Here is a 17,165-nt window from a genome sequence, read left to right on the forward strand (position 1 = left end):
GTTTTGATAACCTGCCTCATTCTACAAACACTTTGCCAGACGGAGAGCTATCCTATGACCAAAGCACCATTTAAAGATTTTTTTTTTACTTCATCAAACAGTTTTTCTTTTTTCCTTATCACACCCTGTCTGAGAGTACAGACACACAATTGAAAGAGCAGATAAGCTCACATCACTACTCTTTTGGGTCACTGTCAAATCCTTCTGGATGATGATGTGGACAAACGGGCCATTTACAGTTAGTTTTTAAATGCATGTGTGGAATTTATATGTTATGTTCCTTCAGGTTTGCCACATTATTTAAAAAAACATATCAGTGATCATCACGTAAACATGCAAAATAGTTGACCAAATAATAAGAATGATTCACATATTCCATAAATTGCAGTGATACGGCACTGTTGTTTTTCATTCCAACAGTACATCATTTTGCCATACAGTAGTTCTGTTGTTCTGTACTGCCGTGTTGCTGTTTTTGTGTGATACAGTGCTGTGTGACTTTTCGTCTTGAGGCCATTTCAGTAAAGATGTGCATGTGAGGGTTTTGTTTTGCAAGTGAACTTTATATACTATAATGTAGATCTTGCAGTTTTGAGTCTTTGACATCAATAAAAATCATTTTGCTGAAGAAAAATGATCATTCAAAGACAGTAAGAAAGTGGGAAATGACTGTCACTCAGAATTGTGGAGCTCAAGACCATACTTACACTGACATTCTGACAATATATCTGAGCCTTTTTATTCACATGGTTTAAAAGACGGCGGAGGTACTATTCATTCTGGTGGCACTGACTGATTGATAGAATCATTTGCTTCTGAGACATGAGTTAATTGTTCTGGGTAAGTTATAGCCTTTTTCAGCTTAACCATACTGTTGTTTCCCATGAATGTCACCCATGACTGACATGAAGGAGGATGTGAGAATGGATGGACTCACCACAGGGTCCCTTGCGCACCACCTTAATGCGTCTCTGCATGCTGCACTGTGCCTTCTCCAGCTCACACTCATTGGAGTACGTGGACGAGTCTGAGCCGCACACAGGCGCTACCACTTGGGGGCACGCCATCTTCTTACATACACACTGAGCTCTGGAGGGGTCAGCGGGGAGACGTTCACACGCCGCACCAAAGCCACAGAGCATCCCCCTGCAACCTGGAGGGAGAGACACAGAAGGGATGAGTGTGCAGACACACAGAAGGGATGAGTGTGCAGACACACAGAAGGGATGAGTGTGCAGACACACAGAAGGGATGAGTGTGCAGACACACAGGCTTCAAAACTGACATTGTGGACACATACTACAGAGTGGGATAAAATTAATAATGATAAAGTCTGTGCTTTAGTGGGGACAGGCGGCTTTGTGAGTTGCAACCCAGAAGGTTGCCAGATGAAATCTCTGGGCCAGAAGAGTGATCCCACCATTGGGCCCTTGAGCAAGGCCCTTAACCTGCAGGGATTGGCTGGTCCCACTATCTCCTCTACGCCAGTTAAATGAGGAGGCCTCCTGTGATGCTTCTCCAGCTGCCCTGAAGGGGGTCCCATATGATCTGAGCTCTCACTGGTTGCTTTTTCCTTCACTCTCTGGTCAAACCCCTCCAAAACCATCTCTGCTGTGTTTGGGTCAGGTGGCCAGGTCATGTGATGTGACACTATCCCTTTCTTTATTACATGGCTTGGAATGCCCACATTACTGACTGGTACTGAAAGTCACTAGAGGGATGGGAGTTAAGAGAATCCACATGACTGTTACTCAATACGCCACCATCTCCCCTGAGAGGTGATGAGCGTGTTGCTGAGGCTAAGATCAAAGCCCTGACACTTTACTTGTCTGTAAAATATGAGGTACTTCGTTTACATTGCTGATGTGAAAATAAATCTGCATCTGGGAAAAGTGCATAAATTCAGACTGAAATGTGGGCAAATTACATTGGTAAACATAGTTTTTGGACACATTACAGAGAATTGAATTTTTATATCTGAATCAGCACAAGTTTCTGATTATGAACTTGCAGTGATTTGTGTCTGCAGTTATCGACACATCACTGCATTTGTGTGTTGTTGTTGTTGATTTGTGAACAACTGCGCAAAAAAAATGTGTTTGCCAAACTGATGTGAATGTAGCTTCTCAGAATAGACTAGATACTTGAGACACTGCAATTATTATTATCATCAACAATATATCACTAAACAAGTGGTGGTGATGTAGAAAAGAATTCACAGATTTGTTCAGAGAGACCAGAAAAAAGCTTTTTAATCAGCCTTAACAATGTGATGTATGTGATTAAAGTGTAGTAATCCCACGAAAAAGCTTAACTGGAATAATTGGAACCTTTAATGTGAACAACCATGAAATCTGAACCAACAGAACCTTAAACAGAATATTAACAGCTTGGTATGTTATGATAAAGTGCTATATTTCATGACCACCATCAAATAAAGTTGATAAGTAAAATACATTTAAGACAAAATTCTCTCACAATGTGTAAGTTGAACAGTTTTATTATGTTGGCTCATCAGTGTATACACACAATATAATATATAATGGTAAGAAGAATCAGAGAAGTTCTGTACAGAAATATACTGAAGCGCTATCCCCTATTATTCAAAGAAAATTCCTGTATGGAAGGCAGCCAGAAATCTTCAATAAAAAGTGCCAAATAACTCACACTTAAAGTAAATTTGAGGGGAAACCAGATGTATGAGAGACTTAAACGTGGAGCAGGCCTACATTGCCTGGGTGCCTGATATTAATAATGGAGATGTAGTAACAGGCCCGATTCTGTCACTGTCATCTCCAGCACAAAGCAAAGCAGGCAAGCTATGAAAAGATTACAACTTCCTCAAATATACATGAATAAATCAACAGTGCCTGTCAGCAACACCACACAAGCTTAAATTATTCAAGCCTCTGTTTTGGCGAGTGCTTGCTGTCTCTTCCCGATTCCCTCATTCGACACCTCCTTTGCGACTCTTCACATCCTTGCCCTGTATCCAGTTCATGTTGAACATGTAGTTCACTCTCCATTTGTTGCCATGTTACCATTTTCTATTGATGCCCCCCCCCCCCACACAAACAGTTTTCACAACATCGTTCTTCTTCTAAGCACCACTTCAGCTTGAGAGAGAGAGATGGCAGGATGAGACTGAGTCCTGTGACAACCGATCATCAAGAATGTGAGATGCGGCAGTGATGCTGCCAACATAAACTGCCATGGACAAGCAGAGTTTATAGCAGGAGAGTCTGTGGTTTTTCCTGAATGACAGCCTAAGTGTTTGCTGTAGTCCCATGGAATACCAATGACATTAATCTTACACATAAACTCGTAACAGAATCACTAAAGGTTTACAGTGACTCAGTTGTGGAGACACTAATTTATTCTAAAAACAAGTGTAAAACATAACAGGAATTAAAATTCATGACCGCCTCTATTTTTTGCAGAAAAAGAAGGTTTGAATGACATTAATTAGCAAAATACACAATTAAAGCCAAAAGAAAGTCAAACTCAAACTCGGCTTATACATTATGGAGGATGGTACCTGTGCTTCTGTTCTTTGCTCATGTTCCAGTTGTTATTTTAAAGGGTTACCTACTGCTTTGATGCCAAACACTGACTCAGGGTCAGGATGGATCTTTCCTCATCTAGCTAGTCACTCTCATACAACAAATGACTCAAGTCTTACACCTAGAGCAGGGGTCCCCACCTATTTCTCCCAGAGGTCCAAATGCCACTGGGATTGAGGTTAGGGTGGTGGGTCTTCTGGCTGATTTGCATGCCAGGTTCAGTTATATTTTGGTCCGGATGTAGACCAGGGCCCCCAGTTGCTGACCACCACTCTCGACAAATCACTAACTTTCTCTCTCACTCAAGTGCTCTCACTTTTTCCTGTTCAGGCTGCAGCCTATAGAAGGACAATGGGAAAGCCAGTATTTGTAATACACAAAAACTCCTCCCATACTGATGTAAACAAGCAGCCTGCTATGAAGCTCATTAAAGACTTTCCAGTTCATTAGCCTCCTCTGTCATTACGGGTATTTTTTTTCTCTTTAAAAAAATAATTTTTCAATGTGGCAAGTTACTGTAGGATTTCCTGAAGTCACGACAGACACAATGAAATTTATCCTAGTTTGAGGCATACATGCATCTCAGAATGACACACACACTTGCATCAGCGGTAGCTTGTTATCTCCCACAGTCCTTCGCAGAGTTAATTACTTCCAACAAAGGAAAAGCAAACATCCATGCTTTGTAGATGCTGCTGGGATTCTGAAAGATGCCCAGGGTCCCATCTGAAATCATAACAGAACTGGAAGGATATTAAGCTGCTTTTCTTTCTGGTAAAACCCGACAAAAATAGATGCACAATATGAGCCAAATTTTATATAAGTCTTGTTTATTTGTAAGCGGACTGTCCAAATTTCAAATGTACTAATTATAAATTGAAAATTCACTGGTAATGCTGTTAGAAACATACCAGTGGTACAAAAACCTACCGAATGTTTTAAAGTATGCATATCACAGAAATGTAACACAACACGCAAAAAGTACTGATTATTCATGTTCTATATTTCGGATAAATATGTATTTTTCTCAGAGTAAAGCATTCATAATGACTGAACTATTTAAATTTTAAGGTACACCTTATGCAGTCATCACTGCCTGTGATTAATTGCTGAAATTATGGTTAAAGTCAGTGATTTACATTTTTGATATGACAAAAACTAAGAAAGAAATGCTGTGTAGTGATTTGTTTTTTTGTACTGATTATTATTATTACTATTATTTATTTTGGAGACCGGGCATCTTTACCACTCAGGATACCAACGTCACCATGGATATGTCAGCAGTGAAGGTGAATAGAGTGAGATGAACACCAGTGGTGGGTACAGCCAACCCGAAAAGTTCACTTTGCTAACCACTAATCGACTAACTCCATAGTTTAATTCATTAATACTAAACCGATAAACCACAAAAAAAATTAGCAGAAGCTCATGATATCCACTAACCAGTAACTTTTATTATATAAATTTATCTTTGGTTTAATTTTTGGCTATGAAACCCTTAAAATATATACCTAGAGAGCTAAAATTTTTACCTGTTTAACATTGAAGTGTTATCTTTCAGACTGCAGTGATTACCAGGGGATATTTAGAACTTACACAATTGGATATCGTGGGATTTTATTGAGTCTGCGGAATAAGTATGTATTGAAATTTTCTTTCTATGATATCCCCTTTGCGAGGTATAAGATTTTTTGTTGGAGAAGCCGTATTTCACAACTGGCTCATCCGGTACCTTAAGTTATCCAGCTAAGAAAGAAATCCAGCTTTGTGATACAGGCCCCTGTTCTCCAGTTAATTCTGGGTACCACCGTTTAAATGGACTCTATCTCCTTTCACTTATATTTAGTCCAGACCACCTTAAATCCAACGAGTTATCAACTAATCACATCTTGTGTTTACAAGTAGTCAGTCAGACACACTGTTGCAGACATGCTCATGACAGTAACAAATATGAATAATTTTAGTGTTTACGAACGTTTTTGACTGTTACATTTTATTAACTTTACCTGCAAATTTACAATGGGTAGAACTAATGTTAGCGGAATTGGTCCACTAATGGCTTTCAAAGTTAGCAGAAACTGTAATCTGCTAACAAAAATGTTACTTTGATAATCAATGATTAGCAGATTAGCGAAATCCTGCCCACCACTGGTCAGTACAATACTAGAACTTAAACTCAGGCTCTTTAATGTTGTAAACTAAGGGGCTCAAGAATGAATTGTGAAAAGTTATAAGCTGCCTCAGTGATGACGTGTCCTACTCCAGATGGCAGGATGGGAGAATTATGCCCATAATCAGGGTCAGTGTCATCCACCATATCCAGGACACAGGAGTCAGGTTGTCTTTGGCCACAGGGGGTCACATTAACCCCAATTAGTTTTCTTTTTTTTCTCCTTCCAAAAAAAAGGAACATACACCCCTCCCTCAACCACAAACCTCTTCACTGCTGGCAACAGATGGAGTGATGTAAGCTCTGCAATCATACTTGAACCCCTGCCCCCAAAATGGGGAAGCAACAGCAACTGGGGGACCTTCCCAGCCAATTCTCACTCTTAGAGTCCCATCTGGTGACAATTTGCACTGCTGTTTCATTATCTGCCTTAGGTACCCAGGAGAAATGTCCTAATTTGTGCAGTCATTCACTCACATAAATCGTGAGTACACTAAGCTTCAATGCTAATGTTTAGCAAAAAAAAAATAAAAAAATTTTACCATCTCCTGTCCGTACCTGAAGCCTTGAATGAAACTCACGGGACATTTAAGGCTGGAAAGGTAAAATGAATGGCCCCAAGAAGTAGTATATACCTAAGAGCTAGTATATACCTAAGAGCTAGTATATACCTAAGAGCCTGTTAGCTCTTTCTCAGTTCCTGTCACACGTCTCTGATTCTCACTGCAGGAACCCTCACACCTTCAATGTGACTCAAGCTTCTTGCCTGGTTATGTGAATGTAGAGCTCTCGATTTCTATATAAGACAATGGGTTAGCTTTGGGTGTTATAGACAGGGGGCATGTTTGTCCTTTTTTTTTTTTTTGCTTGGTATTAATTACAGTACATGTCTGCTCATATCAAAACTGCCAAATCAAAATCAAGGGACTACCACTGGGGACATTTCCAACAATACACAATTTTATTCTTTCTTTGAATGCAGTTGTTTGTCTTCATTGAATGAGTTTTATGACACCAAACACACTACAACTAGTTAATGCATCTAATAAAGCCAGATTTTTGAACAGTACTTTTGATTGAGGCTTTTTGAAAATGCTCATAATCATAACAGACTTACTGGCAAAGGGGACATGATGACATTTCTGACACTATGCAGCACATTTTATAATAAGATACTTTATTGTGCTACATTTTAATCATGTTCATTAATGAATGACAATTACATACTCTGAGGTATATTACACTGTTCCATGAAAAATGTTCTGGGACAAATTTTTATAAAGAATGTGACAGTACGACTGGCAATGACACAAGGAGGGCACAACGCTTATGAAAAGCTGGCTAAAAAACATGAGGAGAGCGGAATGGTGGTTGCTATGGCGATGGGGTCAGGACTTTCCTGACCACCTCCTAAGCCTCATCTGTACACTGTGACCAGTCAAGGGACAGGGTGAATGAACTGGCCAGAAATATTTATTTATCACCCAATCCAAACTACACCTTTATTTCTTCATTAAAATTAACTCTTAGAGGTGTCGTCGTAAGAAGCTTAAAAAAAACAAAACAAAGTCACTTGTCACTTTCAGGGTCCACATATTACAGCTGTGTCAGAAATATGCATCCAAGCATGGCCATAAAACTGTCGCTTCCAGCTGGTTACTCACTGTGAGACGGGGTGCAAATTTATTTTCTAAAACTTCCTGGGCTGTAGTTCTGGTTTGGCAACACCTCTTCCAAGTCTTTTCTTAACAAATTTTATAGTGAAATCAAAGATGGCAGCAAAAATGAGCAGGGTGTTAAAATGTATTGATAATATGCAGAAATATAACTTATTTATTAACATATGCTATTGAAGGAGATCAGTAATTAGTCCCTGTGCTGAAAAAAGGATTAAGAATAAATAAAAATAAGCAACCAAGACCAGCAAATAAGACAAAGGTGAAATACTTGAAAACTGTCATTTTGGAATGTAGCTTAAATACCAGAACATCAAGCCTTAATTCACCCCCTCCCCCTCCCCCATTTAATCAAAATCTGTGCATCCACTAGAATGAACAGCTGGGAAGCGTATAGCTAAACCAGGGAAACAGATTTCTTGATTACAGGGGAAAAATACTTTGAAAAACCTTGTCAACTGTTGAGAAAACAAGCTGTGATGATGCCTCAAAATATCTTGCTAATAGGCAGCAAAGACTTGACAAGGAGGTTCTTAGGGAATTATCAAGCAGGTTCTGAGGGAGCTCATTAGACTTTGAAAGTTTGAAAAAGGTCTTAGGAGCTTATAAAGAAAAGATCGCTTATCAGGCAGGATCCAGGAGATATAAAACAGAATGCTTTGGACTGACTAGCCTAAGATTTTCTTTAGAGTTTATGTCGTTTTGGTTCACAGGTGCTGCTTCTCTACTCAATGTAGTTCTCTTTGACTTTTCATTTGGGTTATGACAATCCCCCTCAACCCCACATTTCAATCAGGAGGCCAAAGTAATAACAGCCTATGGGATCCCAGATATTTATGACCAATCGATCTAGATGTTCTGGGAAGATTTTTTTCACGAACGCAGTAGAGAATGAGTGATCACAAATTATACAAGGTCAGGCAAGCAAAATAGGTCTATAAAATCAGGATAATTAGTGCAGTGGGTAGCGCTGTCACCTCCCACAACCAGGGTGGGGTGTTTAAATCTGCTCCGTGTCAGTAAAGTTTGTGAGTTCTTTTCGTGTGGGATGGGTTTCCACCACGTACTCCAGTTTTCTTCTGCAGTTTATAGACATGCAGCCAGGCTAACTGGTGTCTCTAAACTACCATTGTTATGTGACTGCAATAGGCTGGCATTCCATCCATTGTTCCCTTGTGTCATGCCCCCCCTATATCAGGCTCCAAGATGGCCCATGACCCAATGCTTGGAAGATGGATGGATGGATAGATGGAAGGACGGAAGACAGCACTTGACCTTGAGACAAGCAAGTTACAAATAATGCTTTTTAATACTAATATTAAAGTTGAACTTCATCAGGATGACCTGATGAAGGCTGGTACAAATGCTTCAGTGGCAACTATAAGACGTGCACTGAATAAACAAGGACCTCATGGCCGGACTCCAAGACACGCTCCACTCTTGACTGGGAAGGTGTGTTAACTTCTGTTGTCAAATTAACTGAGATATGTATCAATAATTGTTTTTTGTTATTTAATGAGTTTTTTGTCATTTATTGTCATTATCTTTCATCTACATTACTATCATGTCTTTTGAGGTGAAGGGGTTGATATTTCTGATTGCAACTGTATACAGTATCTGCCCTCTACACTTTGTTGAGGGGTGCCATGATCTGTATGTATACACAGCAGTCTAAGCAGGAATGCCCGGAACTCCCTCTCACAAAGCCGCAGCTTCTCTGGAGAAATACAAAGGCAATCCCAGGCCAGCTGAGAGATTTAATCTCTCCAGTGTGTCTTGGGTCTGTCCTGGTTGGATATTCCCTAAGCACCTCCCCAGGGAGGTATCCAGAGGGCATCCGAGGTAGGTGCTCGAACCACCTCAGCTGGCTCCTTTCGACACAGAGGAGCAGCGGCTCTACTTTGAGCTCCTCTCGACTGTCTGAGCTTCTCACCCTAAGACTGAGCTCGGACACCCTGCAAAGAAAGCTCATTTCTGCGGGATATATCATTCCGTCAGTCACTACTCAAAGTAATAAGAAGAAAGGAAGAGAATAAGTGAATGAAACTCACCTTACACATAAACAAATCCACTATTCCATCAGGGGAAAAACAATAGACAAACACTGATCATGTAGAAAGGGAGACCCAGTCTGGGGTTAATGTGAAATTAAAAGGAGAACATACACGGCTTCGATAGGAATGGTGACCAGGTGGAGTGAGAAAATGTGGATACTGTGGATCCATCCCAAGACTGGTACCTAAGAAACATGCACACCATTGTTTAACAATGACAGGTGGCTTTTACTTGATCAGTCTCCACCGTATTATCTACAGTATATAAAGGCAGTTGATTGCTAGAAAGACATTATGGTTCAGATGCCCTAATCATATTAATAATACAAAGCATTCATCCTGGCAGATGGGAATTTTGAGGATGCCTCACAGTTGAAAAATGAAAAGAAAAGGATAAGCTACACACTGCAGTGAAAACCCAGGGACTGCTGACATGTAATTCAGCGTTACTGCTAAGGATTGTCAGTTTTGGTATGTGGAGAAATGTGTCCTTGGCAAGACTAGTCGGCGTCTGTGGAAAAATATTTTGACTGAAGAAAAATAATTTGACTTGTGGGTACCATCTTTTCGCTAAAAAAAGCAAAAAAAAATCTCATGTTTGGTTACTTATGGATAAGGTTTGGGCTGTGTAGGGTTTAAAGATGTTATATTGGGGGATGAGGGTTGACTGAATGAGGATGTTTCCCATAGAAATGAATTGAGAGTTCCCACCAAGGTATGACTACAAATATTGATGTATATGTGTGTGTGTGTGTGTGTGTGTGTGTGTGTGTGTGTGATGGGTTGTTCTCTGCCTTGTGCCCGTAGCCTCCAGATTAGGCTCTGGACCGCCCTGCAACTCTGAATAGGACAAGCAGTTAGAAAGATGGATGGATTGATGGAAAAGGCAAAACTTAAGGGACAGTGCTTAATATCACACATCAACCTGTGACATCATGCAGTCTTTTAATAACGGACAACCTACAGTATGCTCAACATATACACAGCGAGGTTGAATGAGTCAACAGAGCCTGCCAACTGCTACTGTACTGGTACTATCATGGAAGCGACAAGCTCTCCCTCAGATGAAGTGTCAAGTGTCGGGGAGGAACACCGACAGCCACAACTTTTAAAAAAATGGAAATATTGTGAATAAAATAAGTAGATCTGCAGTCGATTTGTCACCTTGTGTTCTGCATTTTAAGGGCAATTCTAATATCATTCTAAGTAAGATTTGAGCCTTCAAAGTACATAAAGACCTGAATTATACTGTGATAATTATCGTTATCAACTTACTGTATATGAATAGATTATGTTTTTAAATACCATGTCTGTGGCAAAACATGGTAAAAATTACTTCAATCAAAACATCCATCAGAATATGTGATGACGACCCCCAGTACTGCATAATGTTTGTATGTGGTTTAGATAAGGATTAGCCTGGTTACCCAGGTGTAAACTAACTGCTGAGTGAAACGCATAAGCCAACACATGTGATTTTGTTCACACACCAGCCATAGGGTGGAAAGTTTATTGCTACACAAAAAGTCCTGACAGATGCAAAGTATTACAGAAGGCCACATCAACCTTGCATAAATACGGGACGTCTGCTTACAGGGACATACTTTGTCTGTTTTTAAAAAACAATGGATCTGAGGTATTCATTTATATAACCACTCCTGTTGACAGCATTTCAACTGCTGAACCCGATATCCACAGCTTACAGCATTTGTTGCATCCTGTCCTTCTGATGTCTATAATCACTTTCATTATGCAAATACACTGCCTGGCCAAAAAAAAGTCGCCATTTGAATTTATATCAGCAAATACTTAAGAGCCAATGACTGAATCATTATTATAGCTCAGCTACGTTATGCAGCAATAAAGTAAAGTCAGCTGAGTACCTGAATCTACTGAATGGCCAGGTTACACCTCCATCCATCATCAATGGATGTTTCTCTTCCCTGTTTTCATGGGCATATTCCAGGACAAGGATGCCGAGATTCAATGGGTTCGAATTGTCAAAGAGTGGTTCAGGGAGCATGAGGAATCATTTTCACGCATGACTTGGTCACCACAGAGTTGTGACCTTAACCTCATTGAAGGTCTTTGGGATGTGATGAAGGAGGCATTATGGAGGTTCAACTCGCTTGTCAATACAGGATCTCGGTGAGAAATTAATGCAAATATGGATAATAAAGGGTGACAAATGTGCGGCATAATCAAAGCTAAAGGCGGTCCAATGAAAAATTTAAATGGCGACTTTTTTTTTGGCCGGGCAGTGTATAGTAGATGCAAGGTTCTCTGGAGTTAAGAGAAATCATCTAAATACAAAACAGCTTCTATCTGTTCTCTTTGGCCTTGTTCACCTTGTTCACACTTGGTATTAACATGCGTCCTGGGTGATCCGATCACAAGTGGACAGCCCTAGATACAGGTGTGAACAGATCCAAAACAGATTGAAAGCATAACAATATCTGATCACTCAAACCACATTTGGAGGTGGTCTGGGACGCAAATAGCCACATTGTGAACGTGAATGTGTCCTAGGCCGCACTGAAGGACCACCTACTCAGCTGATGTCCTCGTGTGGGCATACGTGCGTACGCGCGCATTAAATGCACAAATGGTATTTGACATATGATTTATGTTAGAATGTGAGTCAGTGCAGATTGGGCCATTGTGAGCTAAACTGCATTGTAAGCATAACTACAACATCAAGAAATAGGGTTATACTTAATGCCCACTTTGATCAGGCCTCCTTATTATGCCAAAGCTGCTCCACACTTTATTAATATTGGTGAACCGCGCTGGTAAAAATTACATTAGCGAAAAATTAAAGTGTGTCAGTAACAATGTGTGTTCAACAGCCTAGATAATGGATATGCTAATTAAAACACATAATAAGAGTGTAACTGTTTATATATGTTTGTTTTATATTGGGCTGTCAGGGGGCTTGAACCCCTAGTAAGAAATTCAGTCCCACTCCGGGCCTGACTACTTCTCTTGCTTAATTTGCTCCAAGTCAGATAATCAGGCAAATTAGGCAAAACAATGAACCTCTTCGTTGAACTTTTCTAAATATTATCATATGGCAACCAACATAATGCATTACAGATTGAACCCTTTGCCCTTGAACAGAAAAGTATTAACCTAAGTCCTAAAATACCATTTTAACATTTGTTGACGTGGTATAAAAATGCATAACTACAATGTGAAAACTTTAACTTGATTGTGAAATATTGCATGAAAGTTTTAAGAAATCACATTTTCATTATGCGAAATAATATTTTATAATAACGACGGTCAAATTTAAGTCACGTTATTACGAAATACAATTTAGAGATTATACATAGAAAATAAATGTTATTAAGAAATATAATACCTTTTATGGAATTATTTAAAAATAATAGGACACATTGGTTATTAAAATATTTATGTATTCATTACATTTTGAGTTTTATGGCATTCATTACAAACATCTCCGGCAGTTTGTTTACCCTGGAATGCGCCGATACCTTGATTTATTCTTCTCCTTCTTTCATGGTTTGGCAGACTCTGTATACGGAAGTGATTATGTGCTTATATAAATAAGTTGCAGGAAAGTGAGGTCCAATTAAAAGTGATCAGTTGAGACGCATGCAGAGAAGCATGTTAATGGAAGGTGTGAATGGACATATTTAGCGCTGTCCACGTGTGATCGGATCACCCAGGACGCATGTTAATACCAGGTGTGAATGGACATATTTAGCGCTGTCCACGTGTGATCGGACCACCCAGGACGCATGTTAATACCAGGTGTGAATGGACATATTTAGCGCTGTCCACGTGTGATCGGACCACCCAGGACGCATGTTAATACCAGGTGTGAATGGACATATTTAGCGCTGTCCACGTGTGATCGGATCACCCAGGACGCATGTTAATACCAGGTGTGAATGGACATATTTAGCGCTGTCCACGTGTGATCGGACCACCCAGGACGCATGTTAATACCAGGTGTGAATGGACATATTTAGCGCTGTCCACGTGTGATCGGACCACCCAGGACGCATGTTAATACCAGGTATGAACAGGGTCTTTCAATTACAGGACCGTTAAATAATATCATTGAAGGTAAACAAAAACAGCAATTTAGCTGATTTCAGCAACACTCTTTTTTTAGTTTTCCTTGTTGTTTTCAGTCTGGGACCCGGCAAAATTATTCAGATATAACTTAGAAAGCTCATATGAACAGTTCACAGACTCCTACAAACAGCTGGTGTGAAAACACAAAATGTCAAATCACTTTGTGGAAAAATCTTGAATTTCTGCAGGCTGATTCCTTGACAGGCTCAACTATAAAAAAAATCCCACTGGAGCAGAATGATCTGTATGTAGATTTGTCCCAGAAGGATCTGAATAATAAATGCCTTCTAGACCTTAACTAAAGTGCCTACAATAAAACTGTATACATTAGACAATGATAACCTGAAGCCTTCAGAAAAATATAATACGAAGATAAACTGAGTCTTAATTGGGTGCATTTCCTAAAAGCATAGCAACTAACATACAACTGAATGGTTCCAACTAAGTACATCGCTAACTAGAGCTTCTGGGAAACATACCCCTGGTAAGCTGACTAACAAACAGGACTGCTCTGGTTTTGCCAGATAAGGGCAATCATGAGCTTCAGGGAAAGCGCATACATGAGAACTGCATGATCCGCATCCAGGAGAGTGTTAAACAAGGCAAACTTAGCAGTAAGGAGAGCTTTTCCTACAATCTCATGAATCAGAGCCTAAGATCTAGGTCAGTATAACAACAGGGAGAGATTCTCACAGGCTTTACAGAAGGAAAAAGGGAAAGTTTATTTTCAGAGGACCATATTAAAACCTGTCAAGGTTGGAAACACAGGGTGTCAGAATGATGTTAGATTTATAGCGTAAAGTGTTGAGCATAATCAATAACTCCCATGATGCATAATAGAAGTGTTACACTGTCATTGCATATGCTCACTGGCCAGCAATGACAACATGGTTCTCTATACTGATCCTCTCTCTTAGGTAGGGTTACATGATGAATTGGAAGTCAATATAAATGGCATTACAATGACTTTGCTGAATGGGTTGAAAAATCTTTTCAAACATGGTCAAGAATCTCAAAGCCCCCCCCCCCCCCCCCCCGAGGTGGTTTCAGTTTCAAGTCTCGGTTAACCGGGACATTATGGATACAAAGTGCCTCAGGTTCTCTTCACCTTTTGCCATCATATGGTACTGCACCAGGATGTAGGATGTCCGTAAAGTACGGAGATGGAACCATAGCTGCTGGTAACAATAATGTCAACAGAAAGAGGACTGAGGCCCCATCAGACCTGAAGTGGACCAAAGAGAACCGAGTCCTCTTTCAAATGTACTCACAATGTGAGCTTGCTGTCACTCCACATTCTGAACCACTAAGAGGACTGAGTTTAAATCCTTTAAATAGGACTATATGTGAAAATACCCTAAGGGTGCCCAGCCCTTCTCATGGAGACCCACCACCCTGCAGATCTTAGCTACAGCCCTAATTTAACACACCTGATACAGATAATCAGGCCCTCAGTAACATGTTTGTAATAGAGGCAGCATATCTTCAACAGCGCTAACTCTAATACTGAGATGCCACTGTAGGGCCATGTTATTTGTTTATATTATTATTATTATTAGAGTAAACTAATTTAAACATAATATTTTGGTACCACTGAGCACTGGTCTTGTATGAAAACAATCAAATCCAACTGTTTGTTAATAAATGTTTCATTTGTATTGCGTTTTTGGTTTTCTGAATATCAGACATGTCTCCGTTGAGGTTTAGTAAAGTGTGTAAATTCCATAGCAAATGTATTATATTACTCACTGTCACAATTGTTTGCAGAATATTTTAATACATTTTTTCATTCATTTGTGCAATAAATAGGGTAACAGGAAAATATCAATTGGCATTTTGACAACCTAAATATTCCTGCTTCAGTTATACAAACATGTAATAATAATAACCACTTGATTAACTCCTGTGGGGAAACTGTCTCTTTTACGGCTCCCTCAGCTTGCTCCTCGTAAGCAAGCTGTCCGCAAACAGCAGCCACTCATGGCAGCGCCCAGGTAGCTGGGGGTTAAGGACCTTGCTTAAGGACCTGCAGACATGCTGAGGCTGGGTTTGAACCGGCAACCTTCAGATTACAAGCATACAGGCTTAGCCCACTGAGCCACAGACACACACACGAAGGTTACTTATTTAACTTACAAAAGTATATAACATTTTAAAAGTACATCGTACAGACTTGATGATGTGCAATCAACTTAATTACACGTAAATGTCATCCTGAAATAGACTGTGCAGTCAACCTAAAAAAATTAAAAATTATTACTTGAAGTTCAAGCACAAGTCCAGGGCTAGACAGTGGTACACTTTGCCTTCACAGTATTAAACGCAGCCCAGAGACTCGAGCATCACCTACCTAATCACACAGCAAGCAAAATCCAATCTCTGACTGCTTAATGCAGGCTGGTTATGGTATCACGATTAATATATATATATCCTTGCACTATAATGGTGAGATGGATACTAGGGTCTTTTGTGCAGATACACGTGACACTAATTCTAACATTTAATTAAGATAACAAACCAATAATTATCTATATCTGCTAATGCCTGAGCCTGTAACTATTAATTTCTGCTGTACTTTTCCCACCAGAAGTATGTGTACCGCCTCTCTACCATAGAAGGTATATTCTCAGCAGACTTCATTATGAATCTAATACTGCACATTCAAAGATAATGATACATCACCAAAACTCTACAGCCCGGAGTATTAAACTCTACAGCCCGGAGTATTAAACTCTACAGCCCGGAGTATTTACCCTTTACCTGTATATATACCTTTACAATAACTGCAAAATACAAACATGCTATAAATTATTAAGTTAGTTCTATTAAATCATAGTTTAAGTTTAATAAAAACGTCGCTGCAATATTTGTGAATGAGGGGATTTGCGGGCTGGAAAACATGGCAAACAATAACAGAAGAGTGGTTCAAGATCACAGCCATTTTAGGCATTTAATTGCAATTCTCATCCAAACCTGGTGCTAATGGAACCTGAAGTCCATTTACATCTAAAAACACTTTTACGTATCCACTCACTGGCTTTTAGTTAAGAATTTTAACCTTTAATCTGAATTACTCGCAAGAAAGGACCACCGAAGTAGACATTTTCATAAACACCCACTTCAGTATGCCAATTTTGTGTTTTTAGTATGTATTTCAGTATGCATTTTTTACAGTCTGCAAATCTACTGACATTTCATTTCTTTTCTTTCCGTTTAACTGTTGCCTTCCTATTTAAAAATAAAAACTGTCAGCCTGCATCTGCAATATACAATGAAAACAGAATGAATACTGCAACTGAGAAAAAAAGAAAACACATTAAAGTATGAGTAAAAGTTAGAACATATGCAAGTATAAATAAACAATGACATGATGAAATGGCATTACGATTAATACCAAAAGCAGTGGTACAAACACACTCTGGCATATGCTTACACAATCTACTGCCATTCACCTAGTCTACTAAACGTGGCATACTGCATGAAAACAGAGGGATGAAAAAGTATGGAGGAAGGAGAGTTAAACGGATAAAAAGTTGTCCGAGTACTTCTGAGCTTTTATGTACACAACAATCAAGGATCTTCAGGAGATGCCCAT

General features: G+C 39.5%; 1 protein-coding gene across 8 annotated transcripts in view; it reads right to left on the minus strand.

The window, feature by feature from the left end:
* LOC111835489 (agrin-like) overlaps positions 1–17,165 on the minus strand; it is a 146,647-nt gene that overhangs the window by 58,222 nt on the left and 71,260 nt on the right. For all 8 annotated transcript variants that reach the window (XM_072702438.1, XM_072702437.1, XM_072702436.1 and 5 more), the window contains one exon: positions 938–1,153. In XM_072702438.1, the coding sequence (XP_072558539.1) occupies positions 938–1,153 (216 nt within the window). The remainder of the gene's footprint in view (positions 1–937; positions 1,154–17,165) is intronic.

This window comes from Paramormyrops kingsleyae, chromosome 18, assembly GCF_048594095.1.
Source record: "Paramormyrops kingsleyae isolate MSU_618 chromosome 18, PKINGS_0.4, whole genome shotgun sequence".
In the NCBI taxonomy this organism is placed as follows: Eukaryota; Metazoa; Chordata; class Actinopteri; order Osteoglossiformes; family Mormyridae; genus Paramormyrops; species Paramormyrops kingsleyae.